The 19820-nt window shown below is 45.2% G+C and overlaps 1 protein-coding gene across 1 annotated transcript in view; it reads left to right on the forward strand.

The window, feature by feature from the left end:
• TG (thyroglobulin) overlaps positions 1-19820 on the forward strand; it is a 251456-nt gene that overhangs the window by 43331 nt on the left and 188305 nt on the right. Inside the window, exons 21-25 of the mRNA XM_012648052.1 lie at positions 4925-5074; positions 8368-8538; positions 13724-13840; positions 15547-15662; positions 17960-18068. Coding sequence (XP_012503506.1) covers positions 4925-5074; positions 8368-8538; positions 13724-13840; positions 15547-15662; positions 17960-18068 — 663 coding nt within the window. The remainder of the gene's footprint in view (positions 1-4924; positions 5075-8367; positions 8539-13723; positions 13841-15546; positions 15663-17959; positions 18069-19820) is intronic.

Raw genomic sequence — 19820 nt, forward strand, 5'->3', positions numbered from 1 at the left:
GTGTCCTGGGGAAGGGACTGAAGGGGAGACCTCTCACAGGACACACTTGCTCTGGAGCAGGAGTCGGCAGACTTCTTCTGTAAAGGGCCAGATGGAGACATTTTAGGCTTTTTGGGCCATACAGTCTTGGGCTCAATGACTCAACTCAGCCATTGTGGGAGAAACATGAACCTGTGTTCCAATAAAACTTTATTTACCGAAACAGAAGGTGAGCTGAATTTGCTTCACACTTGCAGTTGGCCAATCCTGGCTCTAGATAAACCTACACTCTGTTTTTCAACTGATTTAGGCTTTTACTGACTCACAAACACCTGTCAATCACACCACTCAGCCCTGTCCCCTTACCCCTGATGGTTAGAAAGGTCCAGAATGAAAGTTACAAAACCGTACTGAGAGCCTTGGCTTTTCTCAGTATTAATTACATTAATAATACCTGTCCTTTATTGAGTTTCTGATATGTGCAGGCCTCACTAACATTTCTCTGTCTAGACAGACAGATATTGTTACTTCCACGTCATGCACGAGGAAACCAAGGGCATACAGTGCTATATAGTGTTAGGGAACTGCTCTTTGAAGCCAGGCAGACCGGGCTTGAGTGTTGGCTCCCCCACTTTCTCACTGTGGGATCCTGGGAAAGTCCCTGATTCCCAGGGGGCATAATCTGAACAGTAGGGATAGTAACACCTATTTCATCGGGTTGTGGTTTGGATAGCATGAAATAACTGATGCAAGGCACAGCACTTGGCACATAGCGAACTCTTGACGAATGGTTTTCCTGTTAAAATTAGCAGTACTGAGATCTAAACTGAGCTCTCTCTGTCCCCAGATCCTTTGTTCTGTCTTTGTATCACCTCTTCCTTCTCAACACATCTCCCTTATCAACACGGGGGTTCTTAGTGAAATCATACCCTCCGATTCTTGTACCTATTCTTATTAGCTCTTTCCCTTCCAAAGCACATCTGGGGCACAGCTGTGATGTTACAAGGCAGAGCATTGTCCTATGGTGATGAGCCAGGGTTTCTCTGTGTCATCTCATGCTGGCTAGGCTGGATGGCTCCATAGGAGGGCAGTGACTCAAGGGGCCGGCTGGAAGATCCATCCCCCATGACTCATGTGGGCACAGCAGCCTGGACCCCGGGAACTGGATGCTGCCTGGGAGAGGAGGCCTTGCTTGCAGCTCTGATGGGGTCAGTTTTGTTCACCCTCTTGCCTCAAGGCCAACCACGTGGCTTCCCCTTGGAATCCCCTGCTGGCCGCCTTCATGGCAGATGAGTTTATTAAGGAGGATCCCAGAGAAATTGTCTCGATTTTCTGTTTTCTATTCAGGATGATAACTTTTACTCATTCACTATAAATTCTTATAATAGAGCTAGTTCCTTTTAGATTTTTTTTCTGAAGTCATATGTTATATCTTGTTTTCTTGTTTCCTTATTCCCCCCCTTCCTTTTTTTCTTTTTTTTTGTTCCTTTTTTCCATCTTTCTTTCCTTCCACCCATCCATCCATCCATCCATCCAAGCTTTCAAAATATAATTACATATGAAACACCCTGTTCATGCTCATGAAAGCTCTGCTTTGAAGGAACTAACTCACTGTCTAGCTGGGAAGCGGTGGGTGACTAGACAGCTGGAATATCGTGTGAGGAAGCCTGCTGCACACCAAGCAAGGCAGTCGGGGCAAGCTTGCTAGGGTAGCAAATGCTGGCTGAATTCTTGAAGGGGGAGCAGGAATTACTGCTCAGACTGGACCAGACAGGAGGTGGTGTGTGTGTGTGTGTGTGTGCATCTGTGCTGGGGTGCTAACATGTTGAAGAACATTCCAGAAATGGAGAAGGGCACAGAAGCAGTGTGGCTTTATGGGGACAGTGCTCATGATTTCTGCAACTGAGGAATGAGGAGTGTGGGGAGTGTGGCAGGAGGTGGGACCAGAGATACAAGCAGGGACCGGCTGGGAGAGGCTTCCAGCACAGTGAGGGGCTTGGACTGGAGATGGGGCCCCGTGGGAGAATTTTAAGATGGAGAGTGACAGGGCCAGGTGTGGGCTTGAGCTGCTTTCTAAGGGGCAGAGGGCAGCAGTCACTGCTGGGGGTTTGTGGGGGGTGGTTGGTAGGAGGGGTAGCATGACCCCAAAGCTTTGTGATGCTCTCAAACTCAAATAGGCCAAACTGTCTCATTTTACAAAGGAGGGAACTGAGGCCAAAGGGGTTTTCCAAGGATTTCGAGGGAGGGATTTAGTTGAGGCTAAGCACCCAGTTGTGGCAGTGGACCCAGTGGCCTTTGAGAGGACCCCCTGCTGAGGAAGGATGACCATAACCCAGCCGCTGTCTCATTCTGACTTACGAAAGGGTTATTTTGGGTGGAAAGGACTCTTGACGTCAGAGACAGAGAAGAGTGGGGAGAGGAAAGAGCATGCACACTCCTTGAGCACAGACCAGAGCCAGGAAGGGACTGGGATGGCGGGAGGAGTTAGTTCCCAGCCTTTTTTCTGCTCCTTTGTCTGCTCCTCACACTTTGGAGGCAGGGACACTCAGCCGGGCCCAGAAGCTTTCGCTTTCCTTTAGCGATGAGTTTGGAGGACACGTATTTGAAAAATATAGTCACAGTTCTGGGGGTTAAGTGCTGGAGATAATTATCAACAACTTGACTCATAGCAGTAATGAAACTCCACTCTCTGAGGGAGGATATTAATTGCTGGGGGTAGACCGAAAAACACACTGTTCAGTTTCCAAGATGTGGCTCCAGTTTCTCATTTACTCAGAAATGCCAAACACCCATGCAGGCCAGAGATAGTAGTTGCTAAATCAACACTGGTTCCATCTTAGCCCAACCCACACGTTTGTGCTGACCTCTCTGCCTCTCCAGGGAGGTACTTGGATTGGTGGATAGAGCAAAGCCTATGGTTTGGAGATGAATGAATGGGGTTTAAACCCCATCTCTGTCACCTCTCTACCCGGTCAATCTTGACCTTGAACCTCAGTTTTCTCCAGTCTAGAATGGCCATGATACCTTCCTCATATGGTTGTGAATAAAACACAGTAAAACATCTGGCACTGTGCTTGGCCTAGTCTATAACTTTACTTCCCTGCTGCCCTTGCTGAAAAGCATGCTAGGAAGTCATGCATGAACACCCTGAGGCTCAGCGTTCCCATCTGTGAAATGGGGATAAGATACTGACTCTTGGGAGTGATGTGTTAATGTACATAAAGAACACAGTAGAGTGACCGGCACAGAATAAGTGTTCCCAAGAGTAGGCAAGATTTTAGTTCCCACATTTTACTGAGTAAAAACTCACTTCTTCTTGTAGTTATTTGGCAAACGCACGGGAACACAACACTGAAGAAAAAAAGCTAAGAGAACCTCCTTCCCCTACCCCCTTCTCTGGGCTGTCATGATAAGTGGTCCAGTTCATGCACTTTCCTCAGAGCAGAGCCCCTTGCACCCTAATTTAGAACTCTTACAAGAACTCTTTTTAGATATTTAATTCCAGTTGGTCTTCTGATTTCCCAGCCCATATCAGAGTAGGAAAATTAGGAGGAATTGGGAGGTAGAATCAGAGGGACAGAGAGCCGTGAGAATGGACAGATTCATAGGGTAACACCAGGAAGGACAAGGCTAGGGAGGCATCTGGGGTGTAAAATTTAAGGAGGCGCTCACTCCTGGGGTCATATTTGGCATTTCTGAGTCAATCAAAAGCCCAACAGCCCTGGTAGTGAGAGACTCCCCTGCCTCCCCCAACTTCTGGGTCTGAGCAACACAGTTAATGACCGACCAACAGGCAGAGGGGCCACAGGAGGTAAGTGAGATGGTGCTGAGTTGTTGGGACTGCCCCATAGAAGGGGCATCCTATTTGGACAGAGTGGCTACTGAAGTTGGCTATAAAGAAGGACTTCCTCCAAGAGTAAAAATATCATTTGTTGAGCATATATGTGAGTCTGGCATTATGATATGTACTTTACGTAGGTTGTCACTACACTGCAATGAGATATTATTATTAATCCCCATTTTATAGAGGAGAAGGTAGAGCCTCAGAAAAGTCCAAAATTATACAAGTATAGTGGTCAGTGGGACATTATTCAATCTGTTAGATTCTAAAGTTTGCACCTCCCCACCCCCCTCTCTCCGCCATGCCCTTAACTTTGGGAAGTGTTCCCATGGCAACCTCGGGATAGGCTCTCATCTTTCAAAGTGTTCTCCTACTTCATGTCATGCCATTCTTCCTTTCGCAGACTAAGCTCTAGCTCAGCACCTGGCTTTGTGTGGCTTTTTCCTTTCCATTCCTTGAGTAATCCAAACTCATTCCTGCCTCTGGGTTTTTTTTTTTTTTGTAGAGTATTTTTATTAGATATAATTTTATTTTTGTTAATATAAGTCCTCAACTCCATCAAATGCTAATGCAGTACAATTTGTAAGACCATATATATTATCAGAGACATACAAACCATTTTCCATGGTAATATTTTCAAAAGCCAAACTGAAGCCACAATGGGAGATTTTCATTCTGCTTGGCAGTACTGTAAACTGATATGTTCTTGCCTCTGGGTTTTTGCACTTGCTGTTACCTCTGTCTGGAATTCTCTTTTCCTAGAACTTTGCCTGGACTGATCCTCATCATTCAAGTCTTAAGCATGATCTCTCGGAGGGGCCTTCCCTCACAAGCTTCATTTTACCCATAGCTGAAGTTCTTCTCTGACTCGCTCACCTCCTATGGGCATGTCAGCTCCTGGAGAGCAGGACGCTCGCCTGCTTTCCTCACAGCTGTCCCCCTGGTGCTCAGAGCCCGCACACAGTAGGTTCTCAATGGACACCTGTTAAATGAATGAGCTCTTCAACCAATTTTAGGATTCCATGTACCTTGTGTACTCTGGGATTATAACTGTAAAGTGTGTGTCTTGTTCTTTAACATCATCTTTCTGCTTATGTTTTCTAGCTAAGTGTCCTGAAGGAAGCTATTCTCAAGATGAGCAATGCATTCCCTGTCCTGTGGGATTCTACCAAGAACAGGCAGGGAGCTTGGCCTGTGTCCCGTGTCCCATGGGCAGAACGACCATTTCTGCCGGAGCTTTCAGCCGGACTCACTGTAAGTTCTGCAGGGTCCTGCTTGGAAAGAAAAGCTCTGCAGTATAACGGGATGCAACAGGGTTTCTCAATCTCGGCACTGTTGACATTTTGGAACAGAAAATTCTTTGCTGTGGGGGGCTTTCCTGTGCCTAGTAGGGTGTTTAGTAGCATCACTAACTCTTAGATGCTGGTGGCACCCCCATCCCCAAATTGTGACAACAAAAACGTGTCTCCATTGTCAAGTGTCTCTTGGGTGGAAATTGGTGGCGGGGGTGAGGGGTGGATTGCCCACCACTGAGAGCTACTGGGTACACAGCACTGTAATCAAAGGGGCCACCATCTGTGAATACCCGTCCCCTGTCAGGCTCTGGGTCAGGCATTTCACTGCATTGTCTCATTCAATCCTCCCAACACCCCTTTGAGGTAAGTAATATTAACCAAACTTTTACAGATAAGAAGGTTACGGCTCAAAGAAAAGAAACTTAGCCAAAGTCACTCAGCTAACTAATGACCTCACTGGCCTTTGATCTTGGTTTTGTCTGATTCTGAAACTTCTGATTTTTGTAAGTCAACTTTATCAGGATGAGAAGTGGAAGATGTTTTCCACCGATAGTTATTACCCTGCGTAACTCATATTCCCTTTCTGGCCCTAGACATTTGTCAGGATGTCAGGACTGCTTGGCTTTCCCGTATGTCACGTGATTTCACGTGGCCTACTTACTTAATAGTCACCTGGGTATTGGGGTTTTCCTAGCAAGGATGCATAACTTGTACATCTTTTCATGTTGGTCTGAAATTGTGCCAACGTGAGACAAACAGTTATTGCTTAAAATCTGAGTAATTTCTAGAATTTTTAAAACAAGTGCTCAAAAGACATCAAGTCACTTTCTTTGATGAGGACAATTTCCTTGGTCAGGAGAGCAGGGTAATAGGACAGTAATTCCAAGACAGTAAAAGTAAGAGGAATTTCATAGGCTGGGAGTTCTGACACTGCTTCTGGAGAAGAAATCATGCATCACGTGCGCCTCTCACCTGGGCGTCACCCTCTGTTTGTACACTGACTCCAGTCCGTGTGCTTTGAGATGACTTGAAGTGCTGTAGAAATGCCAGAGGAGCACTTTCTTGAAAGAGGGTTGATGTGATGTACTGATCCTTGTTTGTGGAGGAGCTATGACAAAGAAGACAGGGAAGAGAGGACAGAGGCTGAGGCTTGCACTGGTCAGACCAGGTTCCATCCCTGCTGTCCCCTTTTATTGGCACTGTGACCCAGGCCAAATCACCTTCCTTCTCTGAATGTCAACTCCCTTGTTCAGTCCACAGCAAAGTGGAAACACAATGTTTAACATAAACTATGAACATTCATCCCTTACCCCACTTTTGGAGTGAGTTTTGATTGCATTCCCATGCAGTAGTAGAGGGTTGTGTTACAGCATCGCCCCTCTCCCAGACACCTTTCTTGAGTAATAGAATAGATTTTGGATAATGGTTATCCAGGGTCAAGGTTGGAGTCTATGCTAAGGGTCTGTTCATATCTAGGAAACTTCTCCATGACTCATTAACTATGTTGTTCTATCTGTTGAATTATCTGGTCTGTGTTCTTAGGTGGAATCATATCGAAGAAAAGGACAGCCAGGAGAATCTGCCAAGTTTTAAATAATACCAAGAGATTACAATATTTCCTTGATTTCCTTTTGTTGTTAGGATAGCTTTGAGAATCCCAGTTTCTCTATATAGTTAGTTGAGATCTGTATTATAGTTCTTACTTATACTCTTCTATATTTCCTAACTTAGCTGGTCCACTGGGCCACATTTGAGGTTCTGTTGATAACTGAGTAGCCCTTCTGAGTGTTTATTTGTTTGTTTGTTTATTGATGTATTAATTCATGTATAGCATGTATGTATGCTTTTGTAACCTCCCCACAAAAATTGTTATTAATCAATGGTTAATCGTATAATCAATAGTCTTGAAATATAAAACCCCAGGTGTTATCAAGTCTTTGGACTGCTACAAAATCTTACCATTCACCTATTTCCCAGTCCCGAGGAACCAGATTGAGGAATCCTCCTTTGATATAAGTCATCAAAAACTTATTGAGCACCTGCTTTGTGCCAATTTTATATTGAGTATATTAAACAAGTAATGACAGAATCCCTGTCCTCAAGGAGTTCAGAGTCTGATAGGAAAAGGAAGTGAGGGGGGATTAACTAGAGGGCAGGTGGAGAGAGAACTTCTGGGAAGAAGAAACAGCTTGAACACAGGGATAGAGGCATTCATCCACAGAGTTGACTAATACTTATTGATTTTGGAGAGGAAGCTTGTTGTATGTGTTAAGACACTGAGCAAGGCACTGGCATAACTCGTGAGCAAAACCAGCCCTTGCCCTGCCTTTCCAGAGCCTCTGCTGAGCAGGAGGCAGGAGTCATCAGCCGTCCATCCACACAGATAAATGGAAATAATACCTGTGCTCCTGGCTGTGATGGAGAGGCCTGGGTCCCAAGGAGAGGGTGTGACACTCAGGCCTGACTTAGGCAGGAGGTCTGGAAGTGTCTTAGTCCATTTGGGCTGCTATAACCAAATACCATAAACTGGGTGTCTTATAAACAATGGAAATTTATTTCTTACAGTTTTGGGAGGGTGGGAAGTCCAAGATCAAGGTGCCAGCAGATTTAGTGTCTGATGAAGTTGTCATAGACTGTACTTTCTTCCTCTGTCCCCACACGGTGGAAGGGGCAAACAAACTCCCTTGGATCTGTTTTATAGGGACACTAATCTCATTCATGATGCCTCCACCCTTATGGCCTAATCACCTCCCAAAGGCCCCACCTTCTAATACTATCTGAGGATTAGGTTTCAACATGTGGGTTTTGGGGGAACGTAAGCATTCAGATCATAGCAGGAGGGCTTCCCTGAGGAAACGTGGGTGGAGGTGAGAGTGGGTGGGCAGTGAAGAGTTCATGCAGTGCAGACTGGGGCAGCTGTGCACCAGGAGAGGGGCCAGATGAGCAAAGGCCGGGTTGAAGGAAATGGTGTCAAAGAGGGCATGGAACAAAGCGGGTGGTGTGTGGAGCAAAGTGTGTGTGTGCAGGTACTGGGAATGGTGGGAGCCAGATCACAGGGGACTTGTTGATCCAAACAGGGAGCCTGCATGTGGTCCCTTAGTCAGGGTCGGGACACTGAAGGGTTTTATGCTAGAATGTCTGGGTGAGACGTGTTGCTTGGACATCCGGTCAATGACCCAGAGCCTGGGAGTAGGAGGGGGAGGGGATCCTAGAGGCCCATTGTTGACCTCTGTGTCCATCTCTTGGTTCCAGGTGTCACTGACTGTCAGAGGAATGAAGTGGGCCTGCAGTGTGACCAGGATGGCCAGTACCGAGCCAGCCAGAGGGACGGGGGCAGTGGGAAGGCCTTCTGCATGGACAGCGAGGGGCGGAGACTGCCGTGGTCAGAAACGGAGGCCCCACTTGAGGACTCTCAGTGTCTGAGTATGTGCTGGAGGTTAAATCAGCCGCAGTTACTGGGGAGAGGGGAGTGGTCTCGGACTTTATGGAAAGGGAGAGACGCATGAGATGAATTTGTCTCCAGCTTTTTATTTAAAAATTTTTTATCTATGTAAAGAATAATAGGATGGATAAATACCCATCACCTAGATCCAATAATTGTTAATATTTTATTCTCTCTCTTTTTAAAAATAATTTGGAAATATAAGTTTCAGACATCATGAACCCTCACCCCTAAACACTTCAGGATGCACAGAGGTTAAAATTTATAAATAAGAAATCTGCTGAGGCTTCCATTCTTGCAGGCAGCTTGCCTCAGTAAGTCTGGTCAGCATTTCCCCTCAGGAGGACGCTGTAGAAAGACTGTGTGCCAGTCCTTCTTCCACAACTTATGCACTGGGTGACCCAGAGCAAGTTGCTCAACTTCTCTGATCCTCAAACCCCCAGTGGCTTCATGTCTGTCTCCTGAGACATTGTGAGAGTCAACATCAACCTGTAATGTCAAAAATATTCATTGAGCGCTATCCTGTGTACAGTTCCTCAGTGACATACTGGGTGGGAAAGTCTCACATGAACCATCAAATGTCCTACATGCAAGGTATGGTGGGCACCCACAGAGAGGAAGGGAAGAGATGGTCTGTTGAATGAGAAATAGTTTAATCCCACTGGTGCCCTTTACTGGATGTATGTTCTTGGGCAATTCCCTCACCCTCAACAGTTTTCTCATCTGCGAAATGGAGATATTAGTGCCTACCCTGGAGGAGGGTTGAGTGCATTAGCAGCGTCATACCTACCAGGGGTAATAAATATTTCAGAATAAGAAGTCTCGGGAACAGTAGTTGCCCTGTTCCCTTATCTGTTAAACAAGGAGGGATGCTGAAACAATCTGCAAGGTCCCTTAATCCTAACGTCCTCTCAGTATTCAGAACTCCACTCCACCTTTCCACAGAGTCACCAGCCTCTGCCTGAGGTCCGGGGGCTTACCTTCCCAACTTGGCAATCCAGAGCCACCCTGCCCACCAGAGTCTCTTAGCATCTCAGTGTGAGGACAGGGTCTGGCATGTGTGGATGCACTATGTGCCTGGCATTTTGTATGTTTATCACATTTAAACTCCATGGGAGTCCAAAAAGGTAGATATTATTATTGCCAATATTTTAGCTGAGGAAACTGAGGCAAAGAATGTTTAAATTCTTATCTTCATCCCATAGTTAGGATATAATATACCTAGATTTTGAACTGGTGTGTATCTGACTCCTAGATCCTTGTGTTTTCTGCTCACCAATCTGTGCTGCTACCTAGATTTATCTGCTTCCTCAACAAGCACATGTGTGCACGCACACATACATACGTAGCCTGTCTGTTCCCTAGGGAGGTTGATACAGCGAATGGCAAAATATCAGAGAAAATCCAAGTGAGAAGTTTTCATTTTCTAATGCTCAGAGCTGTCTCTAGTGAAGAGCTAACAAATGCCAAGGACTTTGTGTGTATGTGTGTGTATGTGTATGTGTGTGTGTGTGTGTGTGTGTGTATGTGTATGTGCGTGTTCTTACAGATAAATTGCAAATCCAGTGAAGTCTTATTTTTTCCCAATATCCCTCCTCTTGGGCAAAAAAGACAATCAGGGGAGTTAGAGATGGAAGATGCTTTAAGAGATCAGTTATGAATTTACCTGTCTCTTCCTCCTCCCCCCAACCTGCTTGGCTTCCGTTGAGTTTTACTATGTGCACATGGGTGTTGATGGATCAGTTCCAATTTAATAGTGAATACATGTGGTATTTGTTTTTCCATTCTTGTGATACTTCACTTAGAAGAATGGTCTCCAGTTCCATCCGGGTTGTTACAAAAGGTATAAGTTCGTCATTTTTTTTAATGTCTGAGTAGTACATGTAACCAAAACGTTTGTACCCCTGTAATACTCTGAATAAAAAAAAAAAGAGATCAATGACATAGATCTTTCACAAGTGAAAGAGAGGGTGTCCACAGAAGGGAAGCAACTTTCCCAGTAGCCCTGGTGATCACTGTCCATTCTGGGATTATTGCCCAAGTGCTGCTAGCTTTCTTTGTGTCCCTGTCAATGGCTTAACCTTGAGGATTGTCATGTGCAGTTTGTGGGGCATTTCATGGCTTGTTCTGTCCAGTGTTCAGAGCAGAAAGGACAGTTTAATCAGTGGCACCAGAAGTGTTCACGAGCTGCAGCTCAGCTTTGACACCTTTGATGCTGCCTCCCTGAGGTGCTGGCTTATGAACAGCCTCCAGATACATCCTCAGCTTCTTATGTAAAGCTCTGAGCTTAAGTTTCCCTTTCTGGATCTGCAGGGGGATATCCATGTTAATAAGCCAGGCCCTCACTGGATGTCTTTGCAGAATTGCCTTTGAGAGGAACTTTGTCTCTGGAAGTAGAATCGCAGTTTCAGTTTTGAGGCTTTTGTCCTTCAGAAAAAGCAAAGGACTTAGTGGTTAGCTATCTACCTCCCCATTGCCGTCTCCTTTGTCCAAGCCACTGTTGTTACCCACATGGCACTGCCATGCCCTCCTGACTCATCTTCCTGCTCCAGTCCAACAATTTTTCCATGATGCTTCTAGTGCAATTATTTAAAAAGGCAATTCCGCTTATGCAATGCCCCTTGAAATTCTTCAGTGGTTTCGCATTGCTCTTGGGATAAAGTAACCTTGCAATAATATCCCAGCCTCCTCTCTGGACTCTAGCCTCATTAGACCATATGTTCCTTTGGAGCTATAACTGTCTCTTATTTCTTGTTCTATTCCAGGGCAGTAGGTACCTGTTGACGAATGAGTGAATTGCTCCAGTTATCTGGGCTTCTTTGAAACTATTTCCTAAAGGTGTTCAGGGAAGGAGATTCTCCCACCACCTGAATTCCTGTGGCCAATTTTACAAGCCCTGACACTTAGGCAGGATGTTTTGCAGAGGGAAAAAGGACTTGGCATTAACTGAGTCGTTACCATGTACCAGGTGTTCCATGCTATATTATTTAATCCTTATAACCAGAAAATGGAGACTCTCGGAGGTTGAGATGTGCCCAAGGACACAGAGCTGAGGAGGTGTGGCAGTGTCAGGACTTGAGCTGGGGGCTGACTCCAGAGTTGGCGCCCTTCCCCGACTGCATGCTGCCTCCCTGTCTGAAATTCCTCCTACAGAAGCTCCGTGGTGCTCCCTGTGATCTTCTCTATATTGCCTTTGTGTACTCACAGAATTAGTCTGACCTCAGCCACTGGACATATTTCAAGTTCATCTTTCCTTTAACTTTAGGTCAAGTTTTCTAATTCTGTTCTTTGCTGACCCATGCTGAAAATTTCATATACTGCACTAAGTGTCTAAACAGTTACACGACTACCACTGGCATTACGCCATCATAATGTTCTCTACTGGTTGCCAGGTGTTATAACGATGTTGTTAGTTATCTATTAGTCCGTCCATCCATCCATCCATCCATCCATTCAATATATAGGAAACTAGTATCTCTGTCACTATCCTAGCTAGTGAGGGTTCAGATATAATCAGGACATTGTCTTTGCCCTGGAAGGAGACAGACACATAAATATCCATGATATACTATGCAAGGATCATGGTCAAATACATAGTGTGCTCTAGTGTTAACCTTTTATGCTTTCCCCAAGACATTTTAAAATATCTGCTAAGTAGAAATTTGATACATGGGAAATTGTATCAACAGAATGTATAATTCTACAAACTGACTCAGTCTTTCATTGGCAAATTGGTTCATGGATTGTTTCTGTTCTGTTCGCCCATGAGCTTCTTCACAGAATGCTGCAGTGTGAAGATCTCCATCACCAAAATGTCCCTTTCCTGAAAACCTGCAGATTCTCTAACTGAAGTGCTGAATTTACTGCATTTTTGGGTAGAATTTAATCAGAAGCTGAAAGATCTTTCAAATTTTATTTAGTCTCATACAGCGTTTTGAGCATCTGGTCTATACCAACCAAGACTTAGGGATGCTATGATGAGTACAGCATGATGTTTGGTATAAACAAGAGATCGGGGAATATAAGAATTAGAAAAAAGAGAGAAGATGAAAGAAGAAGGGTTGAATGTGGACTGAGCACACGAACTTGGCAACTTCAATGGGCAATGTGGAAGGATTACTTTGTGAAGTTAGGATTCTTTTCTATTAAATATATCAAACATTTTGAAGGCTTAAAGCATGTCATTTTTATTACATCAATGTTCCATTCTCCCAATCCCATCACTTTTTTCTGTGCTTATTATGAAAGCTGAGGAAAGATTGCTTTGAGTGATTTTGAATTTATTGACTTGATGAAAAACCAATCTAGACAGAAGTCTGTTTTATAAAGCAATGGGTGTGTATGATAATGAGTGCTTATGTATATGTTTATAATTATGTTAGCAAAGAATCGATACTCATGTGCTTTTGGACTTGTAAATAAGTCTTGCTTTTTGATAGTTACCTATGAAATATTGACGCTCTTGGGCATTTGTGGCTTAGAAGATAAATCTTATTCCTTGGGAGTTACCCTCCTTGCTTGTGTTTTTGCTTGGTGAAGAATTAGTTCCAAGTCTCATAGCCTTGAGAAATTATATTTCTTCCTCCTCACTTCTCTATTTCCATGAGCATGTGGCTATGTTTTTCCTATCAGATGGAGCTCAAATATGTTGATTGTAGGTGGAAAAACAGATGCTAGTGCATCACTTAAACAAATACTACCTTAAAAATGCCTGAGCCACATGACACATTTTTAAATTTACATGAATCCATATGCACATGTTTTATTTGCATTTTAAAAAAACTTACCTCATTTCTGAAAGATTTCAAGTTGTTTTATGGAAAGAAAATTTTCAATAAAATAATTAGATAATTAGCACTAAACTATAAGTTTAGATAGAAAATCAATACCAATGAGAAGAGGTGAATTGTAAAGACAAACATAATATTAAATTTTCCCCTTACTTCCTGACAATGAGGTAGAGGATGGGAGACCTGGTAAGTTACAGCTCTCGAAATGAGACGTGAGGCTGGAGCTACCTTCAAAAGGAATTATTCTCCCTGGGACGTTTGTGTGACTGAGGGCTGCAAATGGGAAGTGACTTCTTGACCTAACACTCTTTTTTATTTCTCTGCAGATGCCCTATACCCCTCAGAGTCAGATTTCAACAATATGCTTTATTTTCAGTGATGCAAAAATTTGAGAAGGCTTCAGAATCAAAGGTGATCTTTGACGCCAACGTTCCCATGGCGGTCAGGTCCAAAGTTCCTGGCTCTGAATTCCCCCTGATGCAGTGCTTGGCAGGTAAGGAGTAGTGGGAAGATGGGCACATGGAGAATGGTGGAGAAATAAGCTCTGCTGACATTGTCAATACAAAACAAATCAAACCATTAAAACAATAATGAGAAAACATACTTTGTCAAAAACACTGTAAGCCAACTGATTTCCAAAATGTATATTCAATTTATAAGTTTATTGCAGAGTTTATAGTGTGTCTGCTACGTGCCAAGAACTATGCTAAATGTTACAGACAAAAATGAACAAAATTAGTTTGGCCTAGAGCTATTTGTCCAGGTCAGGATATATATCTTCTTATTTCAACAGTGAGGCCAGAGAGGTGGTAATAAATTACTATTTACTGAGTATGTATTTTTACAAGGATTATTTCATAATCCCACAACCACCCATAGAGTAACCATTGTTATCCTAAATTACAGATGAGAAAAATAAGGCTTTAAGAATTTAAGTGACTTGCTCAATGACACAGAGCTAGCAAGCATCAGAACTTAAATTCAAACCCGGACTACTGATGGCAAAGCCTACAGTCATAACCATTGCTTTATGCCTCATGTGGTGTAGTTATTAAGTGATTAACAGTGTGATTATGAATCTGTTTTGGATATCTGCTCTGGTTATGATAAACTTACACGATTGTTTGCATCACAAACACAGTTTAAGGCATGAAGTGGGAGCTGGAAAAAAAAATGTTTGCAGAATGAAAGATATTCACTGGAACTGGAGGGATAGAAGCATGGGGTCAAGAGAGTAGATGTGAGGAACCAGCATCAAGACAGCACACTTGGTGTATAGCGATTGCAGTTGTTTGCCTTGACAAGGAACATCATACACATACCCACGTGTGCACCCATACACTATGACACAGCTGAAGTTAGAAGGGCAAGCTGATGGGATGGAAAGAAAAAGATGATGCAGTATCATAGGGGCTGAGGCAAGTAGGGAAGACAGGTCCATCTGTTAGTGTCAGGAGATGGTTTAACCCTACAGTCCCCAAGCCCCGGGCCACATGCCAGTAGCTGTCCATGGACTAATAGGGATCGGGCTGCACAGCAGGAGGTGAACAGCAGGTGAGCAAACAAGGCTTCATCTGTATTTACAGCTGCTCCCCATTGCTCACTCCCCACCCCAGTCCATGGAAAAATTGTCTTCCATGAAACCAGTCCCTGGTGCCACAGAGGTTGGGGGCCGCTGTTGTAACCAACAGGGCCAAACTCAGTATCAAAAATATGCAACAGTTTGAGAAAGACAGCCATGTCAGGAAGGTCTAGCAATATGGTGTCCTATCAGACAATTGAGAGGAGGGCACTCCATGGCAGGTAGTATTTGAGACTTTGGGTAAATGAATGAACTGAACTGTGCTTCAGTTTCCTGATCTATAATGGGGATCAATGATCCAATAACACAGAAAGCACTTACCAGAGCATGTGGTACATGGTATGTGCTCAGTAAATGTCTCTTGTACGTATATTTGTGTGTGTGCTTATGTATGTGTGTGTGTACTTGAGTGTGTGTATTTGGGTATGTTCATGGGTATGTGTATTTGTGTGTGAGTGTTTGGGGGTGTATATATTTGAGTGTATATCTGTGTGTGCATCTGTGTGTTTACATTGCATGTATATTTGGGTGTGTGGGGCAGGGGTAGGGGCGTGTGTCTGTTCTGTCCCCAACATCGCCTGAGAGTCGGGTGGGTGACTGTCCCATGGTGCTTGCAGAATGTGCGGAGGACGAGGCCTGCAGCTTCCTCATCGTGTCCACAATGGGCTCAGAGGTCTCATGTGATTTCCACGCTTGGACAAATGACAATGTTGCCTGCATGACTTCTGTTCAGGTGAGGTGTAAGAGCCACCTGGCAGTTCTACCTCTTGTCCATTCTGTGTCAGACACACTCTGATGGCATTGACACTGGGGTGACCAGGTGATGGAAAGAGATTGCTGATAGCTGATCCCCTGTTGCTTCCATTTCTTCAGAGTGATGAGACTTTGGGAAATTGAAGTTGCAACAGGCAGAGACACACCCAGGATGCAGCTGACGTAGCATTCACCTGAGCAGTATCGTTTCCTGGCAGATCAGCCAGGAGACACCCTTGACACTGAACACCTCTTCCTATGCCTCAGCGCTTACCTATTCTGGCAGCTTGGGCCCCAGATGCGAGGGGGACATTGTTCAGAGCCCTAAATACCATCTGCTCCTCAGCGTCCCAGACCCCAGCTCTCCTTTTCATTATAGAAATAAAATATGATTATGGTATAAAAAGATATGTTAAATATTTATTAGAACCACATGAAATCGCTGTTTCTATAAGTCAGAGCTGGCAGAATATTGGCAATTTTATATGGTACCATCAAATTAGGATAAAAAAGTATCCAGCGAAAAGCAGAAGTCTCCTGTCTCCTAATTTCTAACCTGTAAGCATACTCAAATCTCCATTTTACTCTCTGGTTTCTTATGGATCCTTTCAGAAAATTTCTATGTATTTATAGATATGTTTTTTGTTTGTTTACATGCTACAATTTTATAATATGTATTCGTTTCTGTATTGATTTTTCTCGTATTTATTTTTCTGTATATGTATGTTAAAAATTAACCTTATTCTTTTCACTGGAGCATACCAATCCATTCTACAGATGTACGTAATTTATTTCACATTCTCTTGGTTAAGGGTATGTAGATTTGCAGCAGTTTTGCAATATCACCAAAACCAACACTGGTGCATTGCACACCCATTTGCCCACGTATTTGTATGTCAAAGAGTGTTCGTAAGTGACATTCTAGAAGGGGTGTGGATGATGGACCCTAAATTTTAGGACTCTTGAGCTGGGTTCTGTAGTGACAAGATATAGAGAAGAGGCGGGGAGGGGTCTTGGGTTCAAATCCCGGCAATACCACTTGCTTATTGCTATTTAGCCCCTTGGTTCCTCAAATTCCCCATGTAATATGGGGATAATAACGGTTCCCACATCACAAGATTGTTGGAAGGATTGAATAGGGCCCTACGTGGAAAAGCTCACAGGAGAGATTCTGCTGCAGAGCAAATGCCCAGTGACTGTTATTATAACCATTACTGTTGCTGTTAATATTATCATCATCCCCTCGTGAGGTCAGCAGGAAATCCATCTCACTCATTATCTACTCCAGAGCCCTGGGTTCTTGGTCCTAAGGCACAGGGGTGGGATGGGGGTGGAGGGCCTTGGTCACTGATCATCAGTGGTTGGTCGCACAGCCCAGTGCTGAGCTCCACAGTCCCAGGAGCTGTCTTTAGCCTCCCCTGCTTGGGGTGCAGAGAAGACTCTTTGCTGAGGCAGGAGCCCCACTGCACTGGGTTTAGCCTCCCCAGGTCCAGCCATCCATTTGATGTCTTGCTGTCCTCTGCCCCACCAGGGCACAGCCACAGAAGGGGTGAGGGCTCCTGCCACTCTGGCCCTCACCTGAGTCCTTTTCAGGTCTTTGGGAATCCCTCCTCTCTCTGTACTTTCCAGGTTCCTTCCTTCCCTCCCCATGCTATCATCTTTCTAGTGAGTTCCGGCTTTCTGCAAAGGAAGAAGAGCCATTGCCTTCAAACAGCCTTGCTTTAGCACCTGTCCTCCAAAATTCCCACAGGGAACTCAAAGTCTGGCAGCCTTGAGGAGGAGGGCAAAATACTGGGGACAAGCACAAACTGAAACAGGCAAATTTATCCTACCCCACCCAAACTGCAAAATTGCTGAAAATAAGTCAGAAAGACTGATCAGAGGTAGTTGGGAATGGCCAGATCTCTGGAAGTCTGACCTCACCATTTCCAAGCTTAGGAACCTGTCTCCAGATGCTCTCTAGGCAGAGGCTACGTGACTACAAGTTCTTCCATGAGCTGGCTCCTGCCTCTCTGGTCACTCCCCTCTTATAACTGATAGTCCCCAAACCGCGGGACCTAGTTCTGAAAACACCCATGAAATTCTGGGTCTCTGTGTCTGTTCCTACTGCTTACATGTCTGTCTGCTCCAATGGGCCAGGAGAAACTGTACAGCAAGAACCTTTTCTTTCTTACCTTTGCAGCCCTAGTGCCTAGCCATGGTTAGAGTTGGATAATGTTTGTTGAATTGAATTATTAAACAACACGGGATGATAACACAGCATCTTTTCACCTCCAGGAACAAGACACATTGGGGAACTCGAAGGTCACCAGCTTTGGAAGTCTTAGGTGCCAGGTGAAAGTAAGGAACCGCGGTCAAGCTTCTCTGGCTGTGTATTTGAAAAAGGGTAGGTTGGTCGGGCTGGTTGGCTGGGGGCTCTGAGGCTTCACGTGGTCATGTTTGGAGCAGGGTGCACTTGGGGAGGGGCCAGACTTTCCCCCGTCGCCACCCATGCCCTGAGCCCAGTTTCTGTCTCCAATATCCTCCGGTAGGCCTGGCATAGCACCCTCTGTGGACAGGCGATCATTTCCCCGACCTCTGCAAGGGGCTTTGCACATCGTTTTCATTCATTTGTGTCATGAGATTCGATCCTCATCGCAGTCTGGCAGAGATTGGGAGCCTCATTCTGCAGGCCAGGAACTAAGCGGTAGAGCAGACACGATGCTAATAGGTGGAGGGGCCCGGGCAGAACCCAGCTGCATCTGTCTGTGCCTCGAGGCAAGCCCAGGCAGCCCATGACGTGGGGCACGTCCCTCCTGGACCTTCTGACTCATGGAGACTCTCCTCCTCCCCACTGTGGTCTCCACCCTCTCTGGACGTTTTCAGATCTTTTCCTCACCCCCAATCCTGACTTTGTAAAATGCAGATCCTGAGTCAGTGAATCCTTGGGGTGGGCCAAGATTCTGCATTTCTAATACCTCCTGGAGGGGGCCCGTGCCGCTGGTCCAGGGAACACACTTTGAGTAGCAAGCATATAGTATTTTATAGTTTACAGCTTACTTCCCCATTCATTCTTCCACTGCACCCTCATAGCAACTCTTGGAGGGGGGCATCACACAGGAGAAAGCACCCTGGGCTGCTGGCAGCATGTGGGGAAGCCGGGGCCTTTCCCCAGAATCCTCAGGCCTGTGCTCGTCAGCCCTGCCCTGCTCACCTCTTCTCCTCCTCTCCAACACCGCCAAGAGGTGCCAGCACTGCAGCTCCATGAGCCCTGGGATACCGCTAGGCCCTGCCCCTGTGACTGCAGCTCCCCTCACCGTCACTGCTGTCTGGCTCTGGCTTTACAGCAATTAAGGGCTTTAAGAGCAAGGGCCCGGAGCCCACCTGCCCGGGTTGAACCCCAGCTCTGCCATGCACTAGCTGTGTGGTCTTGGGCACATTCCTTCACATTCTAGGCTTCCGTTTCCTCATTAGTAAAACAGGGATCATAAGTGGACCAAGGTTATTGGCAGCTTGGACTGAGGAGACGCAGGTGAAGCTCTTTGAGCAGTGCTCGGCACGTGCTAGGAGCTCAGCAGACGTACAACATTTCTGTACTTGTTTTCATGCTCGCTAAAAAGTTTCCTGATGGCCTGAGGCTACGGCTGTGGACCAGAAGACAGCCCAGGGGGCCTGAACTTAGACTTGGAAGTTGGAAGAAAGGGGAGTGCGGATGTCACTCTGAGGTCTACAATTCAGGGCAGGTGCCCAGGGCTCCCAGTGGCTTCAGACTGGTGCCAGGGACAGCTGGCAGCAAGTGGAGACTGGGCCATGGCCCAGGCCCAAAGCTGCGTCTGACCTCGGTAGCAATCTTCAGCCCACGGCAGGGAGAAGTGTTTGTGTTTTCTTTCTTTTTTCTCTAGTCCTTTTTTTGCCTAACGCCTCCATCCTGACTTAGCAGAGAGTTTGCTTGGGAGATTGGAGTCTGGCAGAGCTTGGATCTCTCTGATCTGTTGCCAGGGTCACTAGGATTTCTGCCCCAGTGTTTATCCCAATTGTCTTTACTATCCATTTTTAAATATAACAAAACATAGGGTTTATTTTCTAAAAACAAATGCCAAAATAGAACAATAACTCCTACTAAAAATGTTCTTTAAAATCATAACTTGGCCTTTTATGA

The sequence above is a fragment of the Propithecus coquereli genome, unplaced genomic scaffold (assembly GCF_000956105.1).
Source record: "Propithecus coquereli isolate 6110/MARCELLA unplaced genomic scaffold, Pcoq_1.0 Scaffold28, whole genome shotgun sequence".
Classification (NCBI taxonomy): Eukaryota; Metazoa; Chordata; class Mammalia; order Primates; family Indriidae; genus Propithecus; species Propithecus coquereli.